General features: G+C 54.2%; 7 protein-coding genes across 10 annotated transcripts; all 7 read right to left on the bottom strand.

The window, feature by feature from the left end:
- Positions 1 to 376: 376 nt before the first annotated feature.
- ABB37_00694 (hypothetical protein) lies at positions 377 to 2,584 on the bottom strand (the record flags this gene model as incomplete). The annotated part of the gene is made up of 1 exon (XM_015796988.1): positions 377 to 2,584. The coding sequence occupies one exon, from the start codon at positions 2,582 to 2,584 to the stop codon at positions 377 to 379; it is 2,208 nt and encodes a 735-aa protein (XP_015664996.1).
- A 734-nt stretch (positions 2,585 to 3,318) lies between these two features.
- On the bottom strand, positions 3,319 to 4,011 carry ABB37_00693 (hypothetical protein; the record flags this gene model as incomplete). The annotated part of the gene is made up of 1 exon (XM_015796987.1): positions 3,319 to 4,011. The coding sequence occupies exon 1, from the start codon at positions 3,898 to 3,900 to the stop codon at positions 3,319 to 3,321; it is 582 nt and encodes a 193-aa protein (XP_015664995.1). The 5' UTR covers positions 3,901 to 4,011.
- Positions 4,012 to 4,568: 557 nt separating this feature from the next.
- On the bottom strand, positions 4,569 to 6,109 carry ABB37_00692 (putative mitochondrial hypothetical protein; the record flags this gene model as incomplete). 2 transcript variants are annotated; one of them, XM_015796985.1, is made up of 1 exon in its annotated part: positions 4,569 to 6,109. In XM_015796985.1, exon 1 carries the CDS (start codon positions 5,289 to 5,291, stop codon positions 4,569 to 4,571), a length of 723 nt encoding a protein of 240 aa, XP_015664993.1. In that variant the 5' UTR covers positions 5,292 to 6,109. The 2 variants fall into 2 exon arrangements, with proteins under 2 accessions (XP_015664993.1, XP_015664994.1); XM_015796986.1 differs by having other exon boundaries at positions 4,569 to 5,386.
- Positions 6,110 to 6,622: 513 nt separating this feature from the next.
- On the bottom strand, positions 6,623 to 11,366 carry ABB37_00691 (hypothetical protein; the record flags this gene model as incomplete). The annotated part of the gene is made up of 1 exon (XM_015796984.1): positions 6,623 to 11,366. The coding sequence occupies exon 1, from the start codon at positions 11,348 to 11,350 to the stop codon at positions 6,623 to 6,625; it is 4,728 nt and encodes a 1,575-aa protein (XP_015664992.1). The 5' UTR covers positions 11,351 to 11,366.
- A 624-nt stretch (positions 11,367 to 11,990) lies between these two features.
- Positions 11,991 to 12,612, bottom strand: ABB37_00690 (hypothetical protein; the record flags this gene model as incomplete). The annotated part of the gene is made up of 1 exon (XM_015796983.1): positions 11,991 to 12,612. The coding sequence occupies exon 1, from the start codon at positions 12,570 to 12,572 to the stop codon at positions 11,991 to 11,993; it is 582 nt and encodes a 193-aa protein (XP_015664991.1). The 5' UTR covers positions 12,573 to 12,612.
- Positions 12,613 to 14,101: 1,489 nt separating this feature from the next.
- ABB37_00689 (hypothetical protein) lies at positions 14,102 to 14,886 on the bottom strand (the record flags this gene model as incomplete). 3 transcript variants are annotated; one of them, XM_015796980.1, is made up of 1 exon in its annotated part: positions 14,102 to 14,886. In XM_015796980.1, exon 1 carries the CDS (start codon positions 14,720 to 14,722, stop codon positions 14,102 to 14,104), a length of 621 nt encoding a protein of 206 aa, XP_015664988.1. In that variant the 5' UTR covers positions 14,723 to 14,886. The 3 variants fall into 3 exon arrangements, with proteins under 3 accessions (XP_015664988.1, XP_015664989.1, XP_015664990.1); XM_015796981.1 differs by having other exon boundaries at positions 14,102 to 14,871; XM_015796982.1 differs by having other exon boundaries at positions 14,102 to 14,864.
- Positions 14,887 to 15,610: 724 nt separating this feature from the next.
- On the bottom strand, positions 15,611 to 15,940 carry ABB37_00688 (putative sm-f snRNP core complex protein; the record flags this gene model as incomplete). The annotated part of the gene is made up of 1 exon (XM_015796979.1): positions 15,611 to 15,940. Exon 1 carries the CDS (start codon positions 15,836 to 15,838, stop codon positions 15,611 to 15,613), a length of 228 nt encoding a protein of 75 aa, XP_015664987.1. The 5' UTR covers positions 15,839 to 15,940.
- Positions 15,941 to 18,127: the final 2,187 nt, after the last annotated feature.

Genomic DNA, 18,127 nt, shown 5'->3' with positions numbered 1-18,127 from the left:
GAAAGAAAGAGGGAGTGAAAGAGGGGCAATACGTGTCAAGTCGGTCGGAAGGCAAAATAAGTAATTACAATAGTAATAGGCTTCGTAGTCTCGCGTGCTCTTCAATAATTCTTCCTTTTGATGATCGCTTGTACCTTTTTTCTTTGGTAGGACTCTGGAGCTAACTCACAACAACAAGTGTTTCATGGAATATAGTGGGCAGCACTGGCGATAGTGTCTGGACTCAAAGATTTAGACGATAATCGAAGCAGAGCTGCCTGTAAGACATTCGCAGAAGAATAACACACAGTACCTTTCAAGCCCTCTTTTTAAAAGCTGTACAACTACAATGCCATCGGTCGTGGATGAATCTTTCCCTTGTATGCAACCGAGGGTACTACCCCTCCACACCGTCGTCGCTGTCGGAGTGGCGCCGCTCCAACTCCTTTTTGCTGAGGAGACGCAGCAGCAGCTGCGCCCGCTCGCGGAGGGTCGACGGAGGCCGGCTGGCAACCAGCACGTTCTTCAGCCCCGCCATCACCAGCGTTGGATTGCCGTCCGCGAAAAAGTCGACGAAGCCGACGTAGAACATCGGGGCCGGCGTCACGGTGAACCCTGCAATCCGAAAGCAGCCCTCTGTGGGGTTAAACGGAACCGACACAATCACCTGCCCCATCGTGCTCACGACCAACTCGCTCCCGCCCTTACCGCTCTCGATGTTCGCCACGCACAGCAGACCGCGACTCAGGATGTGGCCTGACAGGATCGGCTCGTCCTCGCTGCTGGCGGCAAAGCTCTGATTTACCGGTGTCGCGGTGAGACTGCTCGAGGCGAGTGGGGCGTTGCTCGGGGAGGTGCTACGACCGGCCTTGCGGGGCGGTGCGGCGCGGCTGCGACCGATAAAATGACGCAGCGAACTCAGGTCCAGAAAGTTTTTGGAGCTGACCTGCGGCGCCTCTTCCAGGTTCGCCATGGAGGGGCTGACAAACGTGAGCGTCTGCTTCTGGCCGTTGGCCAGTGTAATGATTTGCGGCAGGTCCGGCACTGTCTGAGTGATGGCGGCACCGCTGTTCACCGCACGCAGCACAAGCAGGTGCCCCGCACTGTCGAGGACCACCAACGCCACAAAGGCGCTCTCATCACGCCGTGCAAACTCGGCGTCGGCCGCGCTTGTAAAGCTGACGTTCTTGAGTGCGTCTTCGGAGACGGCGTCCTCGATGATTTCGTCCACGACGGCGTTGCGCGACGCCGTGTCCGCCTTGGACGGTCTCGTGCGCACGAAGGTCATGTCCGCCACCGGGCCACTTACGCGGCGCACGAGGCGGTGCGATGTGGGCCCGAGCAGAAACACACGACCGTCTGTCGTGCCCGCTGCGGCGATGACGCGGGTGCTGGCGGACTGCACCGTGAAGGCACAGACAACGCGATCGACTTGAAACGCCAGCAGCCATGGCGCGACATCGCTGAGCGACGACGGCGTCGCTGTCACCGTTAGCGCCTCGTCCCCGTCGGTGTCCGGTGCGGTCGCATTGTGCGACACCGCAACGGACACGGTAATGAAGCGCAGCTGTCCCAGGCGACGAGGATTGGCGGCTGTTGCAGTTGTTTTGCCGGGGGATGCGCTGGAAGTCGGCGACTCCGCTGCGCCACCCCCGCCGGTGCCGTTTAAAACAGCGACGTTCGATTTCTTTACGACATTGCCGACTGTACCACCCGACGGTCCGGCACCTCCAGCATTATTAGTATTACTGTCCGCATGGCTGGGCTGACCGGCGACCGAGAAGCCGGTCCATGAGGAGAAGAGCGAGCACATCATCACGTGCTTCGACGGCGCGGACACCTCCGCAGCATCTGTGGCAGCCTGCGAAGGGGGTGCGGTCATCGCGGGGTGGTAGAAGAGCCGCAGGACGGATTGCGCCGGCGGCAGCGGGAGAGCATCGTGCGCCACTACCCGCACAAGGGAGCCGTCCGCCTCTCCGGCCCACGACGGAGACAGGACGTGTTTCAGGTGGAGAACAAGCACCGCCACGTGATGCTGCATCGCAACGTCTGCCCACGCCACCGCGACGGCAACGGCGTCGCTCACGGCGCTTTTCTTTTGCCGCTGCTGCTCTTGATGGGTGGTTCTGTTTGAAGAAGTGTCGGTCGGTGGCAGTGGAAGTGACGGCGACAAGGAGCACGCAGTCAGGGCAATGATGTTCACGCCACTGCCATCGGCGTGGGAGAGCATGCGAGCCGTGGTGGCAGCGGTCAGCGGAGAAGAGGGTGGGGAGGATATGGACGCGCTGCCGGCTGCAACAACGCTCTGCCCACCTGCCGCCGCGGACTCCACGAGAGAGGCTGGGCGCCAGAGGTGTCGGGTGAACAGGCAGTGACGGCCATAACGGCGCTGATCGAGGTCAGGGCCGAGGATGGCGACGCTGTCGGCGGTGGCGATGATGGACGCCGCGAAGCCGAAGAGTGCGTCGGGTTTGTAGGAGACGGCGGCCACGCAGCCGACGCGCGGCACGCCGGGAAGGTCCGTCTCCTCACCGCAGGTGGTGGGCAACATCGTGGGGATGGCGGGCGCCGCGGTGGCACTCGCGCTGTCCTTCGCCGTCGTCATGCTGTGGTGCTGTTTGCTCTAGAGAAAGTGGCGCCGAATGCATCCATACATGTACGCCGCCTGGCTTGGAAGTGGAGAAGCAAAAGAAACCGAAAGGAAGATGTAATTCAGCGGAGGCTGACGGAGTGCACCACATCGCGTCACATAAAAGGTCTTCGGAGGGTGCTGCCTCTTACTTCGAATAATGCTTCTTCTTTTTTTGCGGCAGAGAACAGACAAAACCACACTCGCAAAACGGCGAATCCCTCGGAGTCAAGCTCCGGTGACTGTCGCCAGTAAGTGTCAGTGATTTCTTCCACTTAATAAATCGTCTAGGTATTTTGGTTCTTTGCTGCCCGTCAATTCTGTGGGACGAGGTACTCACGCAGCTACAGAAATAGACGAATCAACAGTTATACAAGCAGCAAAACGCGACCGCAACAGCAAGAAAGGTTTAAGAACTTAGAGCAAAAGCAAAAAAGGCTAGCATTAGCGATTGCAAGCTCAGGTGTTTAAGTAACTAAAGCGTTAAAGATTGTGATTGGGTAGAGAGAGAGAATATATATATATATATAACGTGTCTTGTATCTTTTGGCAATATAAATAGTGAATTGTACATACGTAGGAAACAATCCAAACGGCAAAGCTTCACAGTCGTACCAAGGCGGCGCCGATAGACGACAGCAATGGAAGCATCCTCTGGAGCCTATTTTTTCGCACCATAAACTTCTTTTCGTGCTCTTAGTCTCATTGGATTAGCCTACCTTTTTGGCAGCCGCACTCGCGGCGGTGTCTGCCACCGTCTTAGCGGCGTCCTCCGCATTCATCTTGGCAATTCGCGCCTTCACCAGCTTTCCCAGCTCTTCCTTCTCCGACGGGCGATAACCCAGGTAGAACAGAAGCTCCAGCCACACAAAAAACACGGCAGCGTGAATGGCCTGAAACGGGTCTTCCGTAAACGCCGGCTGGCGACCTTCCGCGTATGTGTGTGCGAATATCTGCGCTGTCCAGCCAAGAAGATGCACGGCAATACTGCCGGGGACGTGGTGGATGAGCACCTGCGAGCCGAGGTACTCCATGGCGCCGATGACCGGTGCGTAGAGCGCTCCGGCGACGGGCTCCATCTTCAAGAACGAAATCGCATAGAACGCGGCGACAACGTGTGAAAGGTTGACCTTGTCCGTAATCGGAATGCGCGCAACGAAGCTCATGGCGGTGGTGAAGATGGCCGGGACGAAGATGACGTGCACCAGCTGGTTTATCGGTGTGTGGTGGTAGGACCCGTAGAAGACAAAGCTCTTCTTGAGGTTGAAGTAGTTGTCGAGGTAGGCGAGCATTGCTGGAGAAGAAAAAACGATAACTAGTAAAACGTTCTGCGATATTTGTTGAGGGGTGAGCCGAAGGGTTTTGAGGATCGACCTTGTTGCTGAGTGCTCTCAGTAGTAGCTGCGAGGGAATTACCGCGACGATGAAGCACCAAAAGGTATAAAAAAAAACAGTAGAGAAAAAAATAGAAGTGTACAACAATCATGAGAGGAGGCGTGTCAACACAAGTGCTCAGCATGCACGTCTGCAGAAAGCGGCAATTCGATTCGACGTACACTCCACCGTAACGCATAGAGCCACTGAGAGAAAACAAACTTCTTCATTGCTTTTCACACTGTATATTTAAATGCCAGTACTGCACCTTCGTGTTGATGTTTTTTGTTACCGTTGATTCGTGTTGTGGAGTATCATGGCCCGTGACGACGTGAATAGACGAGTAGCTAATAACGAGGTGGGCTGACGGCGTTAGAACGGGGATGAAAAACTGTTCCACTATACAGCACGGATTGTGACAGATGATGTTGCTACGAAGAAAAAGGAAAAAGATAAGGAGTACGCAAAAAGGAAGCGAAAGCTAACGCTACAACCAGCACCGACATGCACACACATACACAGGCACGAAAATGGCTCTCATACCTGCAAGATACAAGTCACCGAGAAAGTCGATTAAGTCGTTGAATCACACACGTTCAACCTTCTTCAAGTCCATCAGCTTGTAGCCGCTGCATCGCAGGGTGGTCTTAATGTTTGCTTCTGCCTGTGCCTCCTTTCGGCGCAGCTGCGCGTTCGCAAAAGCGTCGGTGGCGGCTTGGATGTTGCGCAGACACCTGTTCCACCACATCCGCAAGTGAAACATCGTCTCCGTGTGCAGCGTGCTGCGCGACTGCGCCAACTGCGACTCCACCTCCTTGTCTCGCTCAATCATCTTCGCATAGAGCTCGTCGTACGAGTTCGGTGCCGTAAAGTTCGGCACAACAGACATGCGGTCCTGCATCGCGAGCCGGTTCCGCTCCGTAATTCGATCCAGTTGCGTCTGCTCCTCCTCCACGCGGGTGCTGATGCTCTTGCTAAGAAAGAAGTACACGAGGGACACGCTGAAGGCACCGACGCCCATGGAAACTGTGAAGACTTGCAGACGACGGGCGCTGATAAACGGCTTCGGCTCCACGTAGCTCTGCAGCAGCTCCGGTGCCTCCGAGGCCGATGGAATAAACGTCGACGCCGGTGGGTTGACGGTGTGGACGTGCTTGTACGTTGGCTGCTGCGTTGCCGGCGTGGCGGTGGTGGGGTCCGCCGTGGGGACGGCTTCCACGTCTTTTTCGACTGGTTGAATGTCGTGAGTGCCGGCAGCCGCGGATGCAGCCGCGACTGCAAGACGCACAGCGCCTCGACGCATCATCATTTTGGGTATGTGTGCGTTTGTAAGGGGGGTTCTCTCTTATTCTTTTTAATAAGTTTGAATTGCGGATGTACCACCAAAGCAATGCTGTGAAAACTGGAAGGTGAGAAAAACAAGAAAACAACAAAAAAGAAGGGAGAAAAAAGTTGGTGTGATTTCATCCGCTGCGTTGTACACTTCACGTGCATCCCCCCACCCCACCCCCCAAAAAAGAAGGCACGAGAACCTGAAAGCAATTCGAGAGAGACGGTTTTTTGGGGTAGCATCCAATGAAAACAACAAAAGAACTACTTTATTTGGGGGACTTTTAAAGCACTTCCGTTTTCATTCTACTGGCGAGCAACTCCCGCTGAGGCTCACTAGGAGAACAAGTCGATAAGAGAGCATACGATGCACAGAAGAAAAAGAAAGAAGAATCCAAATCTACTACAGGTCTGAAAAGCGAGAGAGCGAGAGGAAGAGCAGCGTTTGCATTGAAGCAGACACAAATCTTTTTTCACCGTCAGATGTTCCACGGCGCGCGACACGTCGGACACTCCTGCTGACCTTCCTCCTTCTCGAGAGCGCGAGTGATGCAATGCAGGTGAAAGGTGTGGTGACACGGACTCGTCAGCACGGGACAGTCGTCACCGGGAACGCGGCAGGCAGGACAGGCTGCCTCGTACTCCTGGCGGCAGATGCCACACGTTTCGCCCTTGCAGTCCCACATCCATTTGGCAACGAGGTGGACGCTCTTTACCTTCACGTCCATCCTTTCTTGGACACCGCTAAGGTGTATCAACGGACTCTAAATGTGCGATTGCACGCTGCAGATGGGGGCTGAAGTAGCAAAAAAGTAAGGTGAAGAGAGAGAGAAGACCAGACTGGACGAGACGAGGGAGAAAAAGAAGACAACACACATCATTGCCTCAGAGCGCATCAGATGTATTCGAGCTTCATGGCAGCAGCACAGAAAGATCAACGGGTGTCGTAGTGACGCAGCTCAGTATACATGTTTTCTTTCCTCTAAATCCAAGCTCTTCTTCTTTGGTTTCGTGCAGTTGGGGAGAAGGTCTAGAATGTCTAACAGAAGAAAGGGATGTACAGATGAAGGAGGAAGAGACGAAAAAGAAAAGGAGAGAGTGGGAAGCCACTCTACAAGGCTAAACGTCTTGAGCAGAAAAGGAAAACAGAAAAACAAGGGAAGATAAAGATCGTTGAATATCTAACAGGGGGGGGGGGAAGAACACATCACGAAAAAAACAAGGGGAAAAGGGGGGTTCTACGCACAAAGGAAAACCTTTGAAAACAAGAAGCTTTCTAAAGTAGAGCACGTTTGATCCACAATTAGAACGTCAGGACTGTTGTGCGCGTTGCAGCCGAGAAACAATCTGTGCAATTTCTGACTCCACAAGCGGCGACACCATCGAAGAACGGCGATCAGAAGACGGTCCTGCTAGCTGTGAGAGGTCATTCGATGGGAGAGACAGCGCCGGACGTGCCTCAGGGACGCTAGATGGCGCCGAGCCCGGCTGCGACTTTTGCATCGGTTTTGTCGATCGTGCAGGTGGGTGAAACAAAGGCACCGGCGGACGCTGCAGAGGGAGACTCGTTTCCGCCGGCGTTGCTTGCGCGGACAATAACGGCGAAAACGTTGCCACATACATGGGCTGCTTGTTCTCTGCTTTTGACGACGCGGACGGCACTGCAGGGGGCGCGACGGCCACGCCGCTTTCTGGTGCATCGACCGCGTTCGTGGAGTCGTCGTCCACCACCACGGCCACCTTCGGCAGACTGCCCGGTTTGCGGCCGAACAAGGAAGTACGCGTCACAAAGTAGCTCGTGTCGGCCGCAGGTGCCGAGGACGGCGAGGAAGAACGATCGAGGCTGGTCGAAGGCTTCGTCTCGCCATCCCCCGCTTGAAAAGCCGCAGGGACGTCCGCCGCATTCAAAGGGTTCGATGTCCGCCGCGATTGTGAAGCTTGTGCACGCACCCGCGAGCCGATTTCGTTTACCCGCTGCACAAGACGCGGCGCTAGCACCACTGTGCGATCGCGTGCGGCGGCCACCGCTGCAGAGGGGTCGGACCGCGTACTATCGCTGTCGTCGCCGTTGCTGCCGCTGTCTAGCGTCTCCTCACCACCCCAGACGAGGTAGCGCTTGCGCCTCCTGCCGCTCTTCCGATACGGACCCGCCTTGTCGGTGGCACTGCCGCGGCTTCCATCTCGCCCTTTAGTGTGTTCTTCGGCAAAAGGCCGTGCCCGGTGCAGCCGTCGCTGCTCGTTCAGCTTCATCTGCTTGAGACTCTGTGTGCGGTTTGCCTGCATCATCTCGCCAATCGTGGTGGCCGCCGTCAGCAGTCGATCCCGCTGCTGCACACACTGCTGGAGGTCCTGTCGCAGTGGAGCCTGCATGACTTCGCGCAGCTGCTCGATTTCACCCGGCGTGGGCCCGTCGGGGGCGAAGAGACTCGGTCGAAAGGTGTACGTGTCGGGGGTCGCGGTGGGGATGGCGTCCTGCCGCGACGGCGACGGCACCACGGGTAGGAAGGCGAACAGCCAATGCACCACACACAGCACAAGGTATACAATCGACAATACGAGCGCGACGTTCGTCCCGGTGAGTCGGGTGTGGGCTTCGTAGAAGTAGCGACTGCCGCAGCTGCGCAGGCGGGCGGTGCACAAGGAGGCATCGGCTGCGTCCAGCACGTCGCACCGTATCGTGTGCCGTCGGCCGTGAAAGCGGAAGAGGACGTAGGCGGCGAAGGCGCACGCGATGGCACTCAACACAAACTGTATTGCCTGCAAAAGGTAGTGAAAACAAGGCCGGACACCGCCCAAGGCGAGATAGCGAGCGGCGAAAAAAGTGATGAGCACGCTGTCCACGATCGCGGCAAAGACACAGCACAAAGTGACGATAAGGCAGTTGCCCGGCGACGCCGGCTTTCCGTAGAGAAACCTGTTTGACAGTTTCGAGTTGAAGCTGTCCGACGCGGTGCCAGCCAGCATGGCAAAACAGCTCCTACTCTCGCTACTACCTATTTCACTACTACTACTACTGCTGCTGCTGCTGACCATGTCGGCGTCTGGCGCGGCACACTGTCTCGTGACGGAGTCAAAAAGGCACGCACCTGTCGTTTTCGTCGCGTAAATAATAAACGCTAGCCCGAAAAAAAGTGTAATAAAACCCAGCGGAACGCCAGCCATCAGACGCAGCCGGACCACACCAAAAAGTGGATGCAAACCTTGCTTTACTACAACGCCAAAGCCCACGTCCGTTTGGATTAGATTTGGGTAAAAGATTCCGTCGAACGGCAGCTTGTTGCCCGCCTTCGTCAGTGGCGAGTTGCTGTCGTCCGTCGTGGCATCCGTCCTTGGCACCACCACCGTCACGTGCTTCTGCGTCGCGGTTGTGGTAGGTCCTGCGGATGCATCCTCGACTTCAGAGAAGGCGTTCACGCGCTGCCGCCACGCGTCCAGCTTTGCCTCCATCGCCGCCTTCTTTTCCTTCACAGCGGCCTCCGCCTCTTCGCGGCGTCGCGTCCGCCGCTCCGTCTGGCGTTCTTGCTGGCGGGTGTGACGACGGTGCTCGTGCCACGCGGCGGCAATCTGACGCACAGGGCGTGAGAGCGTCAATGGGCACCACACCTGCTGCTTTGTGTCGTAACTGAGCGCGATGAGCACGCGACGCAGCGGCGCAGAGGCTTCGTCGCCGTGGGTTTCCCCGCCTCCTGACTCAGCGTTGGAATTGTCGTGGAGCGCTGCGGCGCCGGCGGTGGCGCCGTCACGCCGCACGCGTCGCCGCACCTGTTGACGCTTCGCGCAAAACGACGAAGCTGCCTTTCTGTTCGACGACACAACGAGCACATCCACGCCGCTGTGGTTTAAAAACCGCAGAACGGACGAGAACGGAACTTTCAGGCGGGACTTCGTGACCGCAGAGGACGGCGACACGGCGTCCGCCTTCGCGCCATCCGGGTCACTTTCCCCTCCCCCGTTTCCTTCGCTTTTCTCCACATCTGCCGCGCAGTAGCGGAGCAGTCCGCGCACCAACGCGTTGTAGTGCGCCACGCTACCCCACAAGGCAAAACTGACGGCGAGTAAAACGTTATCGAACACGACGAACGTGTCGCGGAAGTCTTCGACGTGCACTGCACGCGGCGGCCGTTGTCGATCAGAGGTGTTGTTCACCGCCTTCGCGGGGGTTTCTCCCGACTTCTCCTGCTCGGACACCGTCTTAGGTCTCTTCACCCGCCCCGCGCGGAGGGCGGATTGCTGAATAACGGGTAGCGGTTCTGCGCGGCCAAGCAGCTCGTGTCGCAGCAGTCGCAGCTTCACCATCGTGGAGGGCACATCACCCATGGTGAAGGCACCGGTGCAGGCGATATTCTTAACGTCCGACTTGTAGTAGTCGGTCTGCTGGATGAGGGGTGCGAAGCGGACGGGAAAGTCGGCTTCATCGGACGATGAAGCCGACGGGCTTGGTGGCGGCGGGGGAGACGGCACGGACACTGGAGGGGGTGGTCGTGGTGACGGCGGTTTCGGTGGGTGTTGAGGCGCAGAGTTGGAAGAGGATGAATCAGAGGAAGTATAGTCGTTTCTTTTAGGGTGCGTCGCTTGGGCCGCTGCATCAGGGGCGGGGAGAGCGGTGGGGGCTGACGGCTGCGGTTGCGATGACGGCTGCGGTTGCGATGACGGCTGCGGTTGCGATGACGGTGGTGGCGGAGGCGGTAGCACGACGGGCGCGGTAAGCGTTGCAGGCTGCTGCGCTTCGTGCACAGCGGCAGAAGAAGTAGAAGGCTTTTCCTCGTCGGCATTGTGCTCGAGAGCGGAAGGGACCGCCGCAACGATGTTAGACGGCGCTGTCGAGGTGCTGCTGCTGCTGCTACTCGCTGCCAACAAGGCAAGTGGAGTCTGATAGGGGGTCGTCTTGACCGTCGAAGGTGGGTTGGACTGCGTCGCGGCAACCGGCGTCAGTCCTGCCAAGTCGTTGGAGCTGCGTCGCGTGTTGCGCGGCAAATGCACCGGCGGCCTCTCGGGCGGGCTCGGCAGGTGCTGCGTGGGGAACGCGGAGTTCCTCCCATCCGCCCCGCGTTGCGACTCTGAAAACGGGGTCGCCGTGGCGGACGCGTGGGTGTCAACGCTGCTGTTCGGTGACGGCAGGATGGGAAAGCGGAACGTGTTCAGTGACGGCGCCGGCGAGCGATTCGGCGTGGCGCCGCGTGCGGTCATGGACGGCTCCAGCGGGCTGCGATCCACCGTGGTGGCCGTCGTGCTGGCCATCAAATTCGAGGAGCGAAGATGCGGCAGCTGCTGCTTTGTGGCGTTCGCGACGACGCCGCTGCGAATGGCGGAGTGGGGGTCGGAGGGCGCCGTCGTGTGGTCGGCGGCGGCTGGCAGCGTGGGAGGGGGGACGGGGCTAAACGAGTCCCCGAGGCCGGACGCAGAGGACGGCGACGGGACGTACAGCTTCGTGTCGTTGTTGTCGTGAGGGCCCGTCGGCGGGCCGAGGCCGTAGGTGACGGGGCGCGGCAGCGGCGGCGACGACGGCGTCAGCTCCAAAGGGACAACCGACGAGTCTGGTCCGGGGGAGTCGTAGCCGACGGACACCATCAGCCCCACTCCGCTGGCGGGGCTCGACTCGCCGGTGTGACGCTGCAGGCGGCCGCTCTCTAACGACTCTATCGAGGTGCCCGCCCCGGCGCCCTCCGCCATCGCCGCAAATTCAATCGGGTGGTACGAGCGCTTCTGCGAGTCTTCAAAGGCGACGGAGAGGAGGGAGTTGCTGTCCGACATCTCATGCATGTTGTCGCGGGCATCCATCGCGTACATGTAATCAGTGTGGTGCATCCTCGCCGGAACCAGCGAGGAGGAGACGGCGTTGGATAACGTAATGCGAGAGTTGCCGCTGGCGTAGTAGTTGGAGGTGCCCGCCTCGGCGCTTTCCGCGGAGGCACCGCCGTTTTCGGTGCCCGAGGTGGGGGAGGCAGAACCGCGGCGATCGTCTGATGAATTGATGACCTGGAAGGAGAGCGATGGGTAGGGCGAGGTGCCCCCGCCACCGCTGGTGCTGCTTCTACTCATGATGAAGGGTGCACCTTTCATGTTTTTATTATTTGGTATGTGTGTGTGTTGTATGTCGAGGTCAAAGTGAAAGAAGAAAAGTGTGGTTCCGCGGAAATAAGAGTTTTTTTTCCTTTTTAGGCTACGCTAACGTTCGCACAACTTGTGCAGCAGTGGTGTGCTCCGTCACGTACAGCCGCACTACTCCGGGGAAGTGCACCGCCACCCGCGAATCTCCGATAACCTACGAATAAATGTGCACCCGACTGGTCCATAATGAAGCACGCTTATTATTATTATTATCTTTAAAGATGCAAGTAACCGTTTTTTCCCCCAAAGTATCAGCTGATACGCGTGTATGCTTCTGCAAAGAAAAAGATGCAGGAGTTACAATGATGGAGTCGAACGGAGGGAAAAACACCAAACGAAGGAAGCGAATCACAGGAGAGCCTTTGCAGACTCGATGGAGCAAATGGGGAGATAACAATTAGAGCGCTCGATGGAAGTCGGGATGAAAAGCGAAGCAATGAAGCGGTTTGGGCAACAACAAGAAGAAAAACACATGAATACAAACCGCAAAAGAATAAAGAGGATCGCGGCGGTGGGGTGGATAAGAGAATACTAATACCAGTCTACACGAGAAAGGCTTTTTTTTCCTTGGCTACGTTGCACCATTGCCTTCGTCTTTGTCGACGTCTTCAAAGCCGCAGCCGCTGCCACTGCAGCTGCTTTCCGCGCTCTCCATATCCTCGTTGTCGTGGGCCATGCTGTAGTGCGTGTTCCCATACAGGTCCTCCGCAAACTCGAGAAACGATTTGTAGTCTAGCGACGCGGCTATGTAGCTCGTGCACAGCATCCGATATGCGTTCTCCGACGAGTTCCACTCCTTCTGAATTGCCGCAACAAGAGAGGAGAGGACATCCGCTGCCTTTTCCTCTCTCGAGGCGACGAAGTCCTCCGCGATTTCCTCAATCACCTCCGCGTACTGTTGAAAGAGTTGATAGAGCTGCAGACCGCTTCTGCTGTCGGTGTCATCAGCACCGCCTGTTGCCACCAGCGCGAAGGTCTCGTCGTTGTCTTCGATGAAGCGGCGTATGCGCTCCGTGTTTTTCCCTTGAGAGAAGAACTCGTCCATGTCGCGAAGGAGGGCATCATCGGCGTAGTCGAGAGGAGAGTGCTCGCCCTCCTCGAGGCCACCGAAGAAGCTGTTCAGTGCCCCTTGAAGTCCCTTGTCCTCCGACATGGAAGCGTCACAAGAACAAGAGCAACAACGAAAAAGAGCTACAAACCGGGGAATGGGAGAGAACACAATGACAGATGGATGAGTAAGAAAGGAAAAGAAAACACGGTTGAGCACGTTTGAGAGATGAGGGAAAGCAGGTTACAGACCGAGAAAGAGGTGGCGCACTCACATTAAAAGATGGTCTGAGCGACGGAAAAGGGAGTCCGAAGTGTCCCAAACGCACAAGACGGCAAGTGGGGATGTCCTGCTTTGGGAAGAGCTTTTCTCTTTCAATCGCACAGATTAGCCGCCTTCACATCGCGTAGAAACGCACAGCGGTGAGAATCGGCCATGATACTAGGAGGAGTCTCAAAGTGTGGGTTGAAACACATGCTGCGATAGTGACCAGTCATGTGCTGCTCTTTTTCCTTTTCTCTTGCTTTTCACGTTTCTGACATAACCTCTATTACCAAGAAAGACGAGATTTATTAGTCGCGCGCATGTCTGAAGAAAAAAAAGAAGGAATTCAAGGAGGAGGTCAGAGATCGCCTTCAATGCTTTCCGGGAAGCACACAACACACACACGTTGTCCTCGTTCATTGGATCGCCAATTCTCGCTGCCGTCGGAAGCAGCCGTGGCACGACTAAATCGTTAAAGATTTTTTTTTTAAGGTGCTCCACCAACAAACGGAAGTGAAAACACCCTCACGACTTCCCAATGCGCAGTACGAGCAGAGAAGTGGCAGAGGTAACCGCAACGATAAACACACTACGCAGCCTCTCACCTCCTCGTTTCCCCTCGTTTAAGAAGAGCTTCATCTGCTGTACGCACAAAGGCGAACCGGCAGAGGAAAATGTAAGAAGAAAAAACCGTAAACGAAGACCCGTTCCGCTGCGTTTGTGCGCACCCGACAGGCAGCACACGCGTCCGCGTAGCAAAAGTGCGCCTCCTTCCTCCGTTGCATTCTCTCTTCCATGATTTCAGCTCCATCACACGATCTTAGGCGTCAGAACAGCGCACTGCACACACACACACACACATACACACACAGACACTCACAAACAAAAGAAAGAACACGAGAGCTGTAACAAAAAGAGAGGAGAAAACCCTGATTGAAAGCACCACGTGCCATCATGGACAACAACACTGTGAGGCGCTACTGTGTGCAGTTGGAGTGCTCTCGATTGTTCTCATCGGCAATGCAGATGGATGCTCTTTCACCTTCATACTTACCCTGGCCTTCGCACCAACCCGGCTCTCCTTGTTCAACTCCCCTTGATCAGAAAGAGGGTACATAATTAGCCAAAACAAAAAACAAAAATAATAAAAGTAAAAAAGAAATAGATTGATGGGAAGCACTTCGCACGCTCTCCCTTTCCTCGGCCCTTGTCATGTGGAAGACATGTGCCGAAAGACACGAGGAGGAGAAAGAGATCCACGACAAAAAAAAGGACTGGAAACAAACAGACGAAACAAATTCTCCTGCTGTGCCTCCTTTCACCCGCCGTTAGTATCCTTGATTTCGCCTTCTCTCCTCTTTTTCTTTTTCTTATGCGTTGAGGTCACTCAGGTCGGCCGCCGGTTTCTCACCCTCGCCACCCTCTTCGTCCTCCTCCTCTGCCGGCTCTTCATCGTCAGAGTCGCCCTCCATGCCTTCCATACCACCCATACCTCCCATTCCACCCATACCGCCAGCACCACCCATGGCGCTCATCATGGAGGCCATGTCCATGCCGCCCATGCCTCCCATGCCTCCCATGTCCATGCCGCCCATGTCCCCGTAGCCGCCGAAGTTCGCCGCGGCGGCGTTCTCGTCCACCTCGTCGTCCTCGTCCTTCCACAGGTTCCAGTCCGCAGAGAGCCACGCCTTGGTCGCCTTGGTCGGTTCATCGACCAGCCGGTTCCAGTAGCCCTCCTCCTTCTTTATGGCGCATATCTGGATCGCGACGCCGAGGACCTTGTAGGTGGAGTCAGCTGGCACAATCTCCTTCAGCAGGTGCAGCTCGTCCTTCAGCTCGTGTGCCTCGCTGCTCTTCGCGGTGATGCCCTTGCCGGAGATGGCGATGGACTTGTCGGTGAAGGTCACCTGCACGTCGGTGGCGCTGCTCGCCTCCACGGTGATGAAGAGGCGGTCATGACGCTCTGCCCACTTGGTCGGAAGATGCGACATTTTCCTTTTTGTTGTTGTTGGTTTGTGTGGACTGGTATGCGCTGGCTGAAGAACTCACCGACAACGACGGAGAAGGTCGGAGGAGTGAAGTCTGAATTAATTATAAAAGAAATGGGGTGAAGAAACGAGTGTGCGAGAGACTTTTCGCTTGTGGGAACAAATCTGGTGAAGTTCGGAGGAGCAGTGTTCAGCCGTCGTGGAAAAAAAAAAAGCAGCAAAGCGCACAGGAGCAATAACAACAATAAATGAGAGCAAACGAAAACGCAGGAGAGAGAGAGAGACAGAATTACCGGTGCATGATACACCATCACAAAGGAAAACGGCACGGAGAACAGCAGCAGAGTGCGAGTGTTTTTCTTGTAAGTGACCATTACACAACCACAAACGAGGTCTGTCGTTGTACACTAACAAAAAACAGAAACGCTGCCTTTCAATCTCGCATGTCTGAGACACTACTCCCGAGGCTACCACATTGGCTTTGATGATAAGAGAGTGCCGTCTTCTTCTCGAAACGACAAAAGATGTGTCAGAGACAACACCCGCGTGCCACCAAAGGCAGCCTGGAAAGAAAAAAAAAGGTCACCAGTACTCACGCCGCAACCAATAACAACTCTTTTATCCGACGTCAAACACACGTTACGTAATCGGCATCTTTTTTTTTCCCGCACGCAGAAGCGCAGACCATCACTTGGTCTTAAATGAATTTGGCGTATTTTCTTTTTTCTTTTTAATCACCCAGCGATGCTGCGCGTTCACCGTGTGCGAAACCCCCAAACAAAATACCAAACACCCATCCACCTCTGAGGAGCAACAAGAGGCGCTGCGATCGCCCTCGAGACGAAATCAGCACGTTCCACCCATGAAGCGTTCCCACCCACACGTGAATACCTACGCTGTGGCAGCCTCACGAATGTAAAGGATGTTGTTGTTGCGGAGAAGCATCTCGCCCAGCTCCGTGTCTTGCTTGGCATGCTCTACCGCATCGCGAAGTTGAAGGTTCATGAAGGTGTCACAGCTGACCAAGTTGCCCTCGTACACGGGACCCCACTTGCTCTTCACCAGCACCTTCTTGCCTACAAGGCCATGCAGAAATGCTCCGGGGACGTTCGCCTCCATTGCCGAGGAACGCTATGGGAAAGGTGAAAATATGTGAAAGGGGGGAAAACGAAGAAGTCAAGTGAAACAGTACCCCGACAGCAATGGTGAACGATGCGGACTACAGTAAATGCACATTTGCGTGTGCGTGTGTTTGTGTGAAGAAATTGAAGAACGGAAAAGCATGGGAGAATAAAAAGGGAGAGAAAGATGCGTTGAAGCCAATTCAAAAACATGTGTTTTGAATGTGAGGAGGGAGATCACAGCAGTCAAAGGAATCACACACCGTCACTGGTGTCCTTGGTGCCACCCCAGCACAGAGATTCCGCTTCAGGTTGGTTCCTCCCGGCAGGGATGTATCATTCCTGAATGCACGACGACTGCAGTAGAGTTCTGGAAAGAGAAACAAAGAACCACACCTAATGGAAGTGCGTTAGAATATTTGAGGCGAAAAAGTTTTCGTCTTCTCTGATGAGTAAATATAAAAACAACTATAAATAAATACAGGTAGACTAGCTTTGCAGTAGCAAGGCACTGAATTGGTGCTGTTGAAACACAGATCTGAGAGCTACAAAGAAGGACGGCAAACGGGATCCGTCGTTGAGTGAACAGGACATAAAAATGAAGCGCCCAGTTTTTGTTCTTCTCAGTAAAATGAGTTTTTATTTCTCGTTTATTGCCAGAAATCAGTTTCTTTCTTGGTGTGCCGTTAGAGAAGAGACGAAAGAAATTTGGAAAAGCAATTGAATAAAGACGAAAAACGGTACAGAAACACCGGGTTTTTGAAAAGAAAAAAAAGAAAAACGAAAGGAGACTCAAGGGGAAAGGCTCAATTACCTGTCGATAACTGTAAGAATTTTTACACCGCGGTAAAACGCGCCTATAGCGAAGGAAGAAAGAGAGAGAGAAAAAGGAGATACATATCACACGTAGATCAAAGAAAGTGTCGCGAGGCAGGGAGAACCCACTTCTCCCTGTGTGGCAAGTTAGTGACCCGTATCGTTGCCTGATGCCGCTGAGAAGAAGACAAGAAACAGAAAAAAACGCAAGGAAAGTAAAAACCCACAGCATCGAAGAAAAAAAACCTCTGCGCTTTAATACCTCCCTGGTGTTTTCCAGCAAGTGACAGTTGTAGTGGCACACTTCGCTCCATCTAATCAACGTTATCAAACTGTATAACAACACGCATCATGCCACTTAAACGAGTTTCTGCATCTACGCGGGGCCACATAAAAAAGAAAATATAGAGAAAACAGGTTGGTGAAAACAGAAAAAGGGACAAGTTAAAATAAAAACGTTTGAACCGGAACAGAAATAAAAGAACGGGAGACATATGAAGATATAGAGGGAATACAAACAAGGAAGATAAGGAAACATGTCAACTTGGGTCGGCATAGTTGCATACAGAAGCACGCTATCACGGCTTTTGTCGCTGAAGAGCAGGAAGAGATAGAGTTTTAGTACTACCAATTAAATAAATAGGACTGGGAGCTGCTGTGTAAGAACTAGAAGCGTTCGCTTTTGGAGCACCGATAAGCTTTTCAAAAGCGAAGTTACTAAGAATTGCCACAAGTATATATAAAAAAATATATATATATATAAACGCAGAAACGTTGAAAATGCATCTATTCCTTTGTATTACCGATATCTCCAGACACCTGTGTAGAAAAAAGTTTTTTATGCTCTTTTTTGATTTATTTGTTAACGAATTCCATTTAAGAACATTTTTTTTTACAGAGCTCAACCCGTACGCGCACGCAATTTTGCAGCAACTTCAATCTTAGCGGGAGCAAACACTAAGCGGTACGGAAAGCAATCAATACGATTTTGCGTAAGATCTTAAATGACAACGCGGTGCACCACGTGAGTCCCCCAAAAAAAGGTAGTTGATGCACCACTCAAAGCAATGCAATACTTAAAAAGAACACAAAGCGAAGAAAACGGCACCATTTTAGGCAGCGATTCTTCCCAGCGTTTCGCTGCGAGACGTGGCTCGGATCGCAGAAGCCCTTTTTTTTTTACCACGGTTAGCTTCCTTGTCCAATGCCTTCTATGTTGTTAGACACATCATTACCACTGCTTCAGCCTCGCACCAGAAAAAAAATAGGAGAAACCTCTATTTCGAATAGTGAACAGATAGAGAGCCGTTAGGTTTCTCAATTTTCTTTTTTTATATACTACATCAAGACGAATTTTCAGTTGGCAGTGAATGTGTAGGGTTTTTTTTGTTAGGTGAGTGCTTGGACTAGTAGAAGTCAAACTTTGAAAGAGAGGATATAACGTTCTTTTTTGTTGTTGTTGTTTAAGAGC

This window comes from Leptomonas pyrrhocoris, assembly GCF_001293395.1.
Source record: "Leptomonas pyrrhocoris isolate H10 chromosome Unknown, whole genome shotgun sequence".
NCBI lineage: Eukaryota > Euglenozoa > Kinetoplastea > Trypanosomatida > Trypanosomatidae > Leptomonas > Leptomonas pyrrhocoris.
Note: the sequence above shows the minus strand (reverse complement) of the source record. Positions and strands in the feature narration are given on the sequence as shown.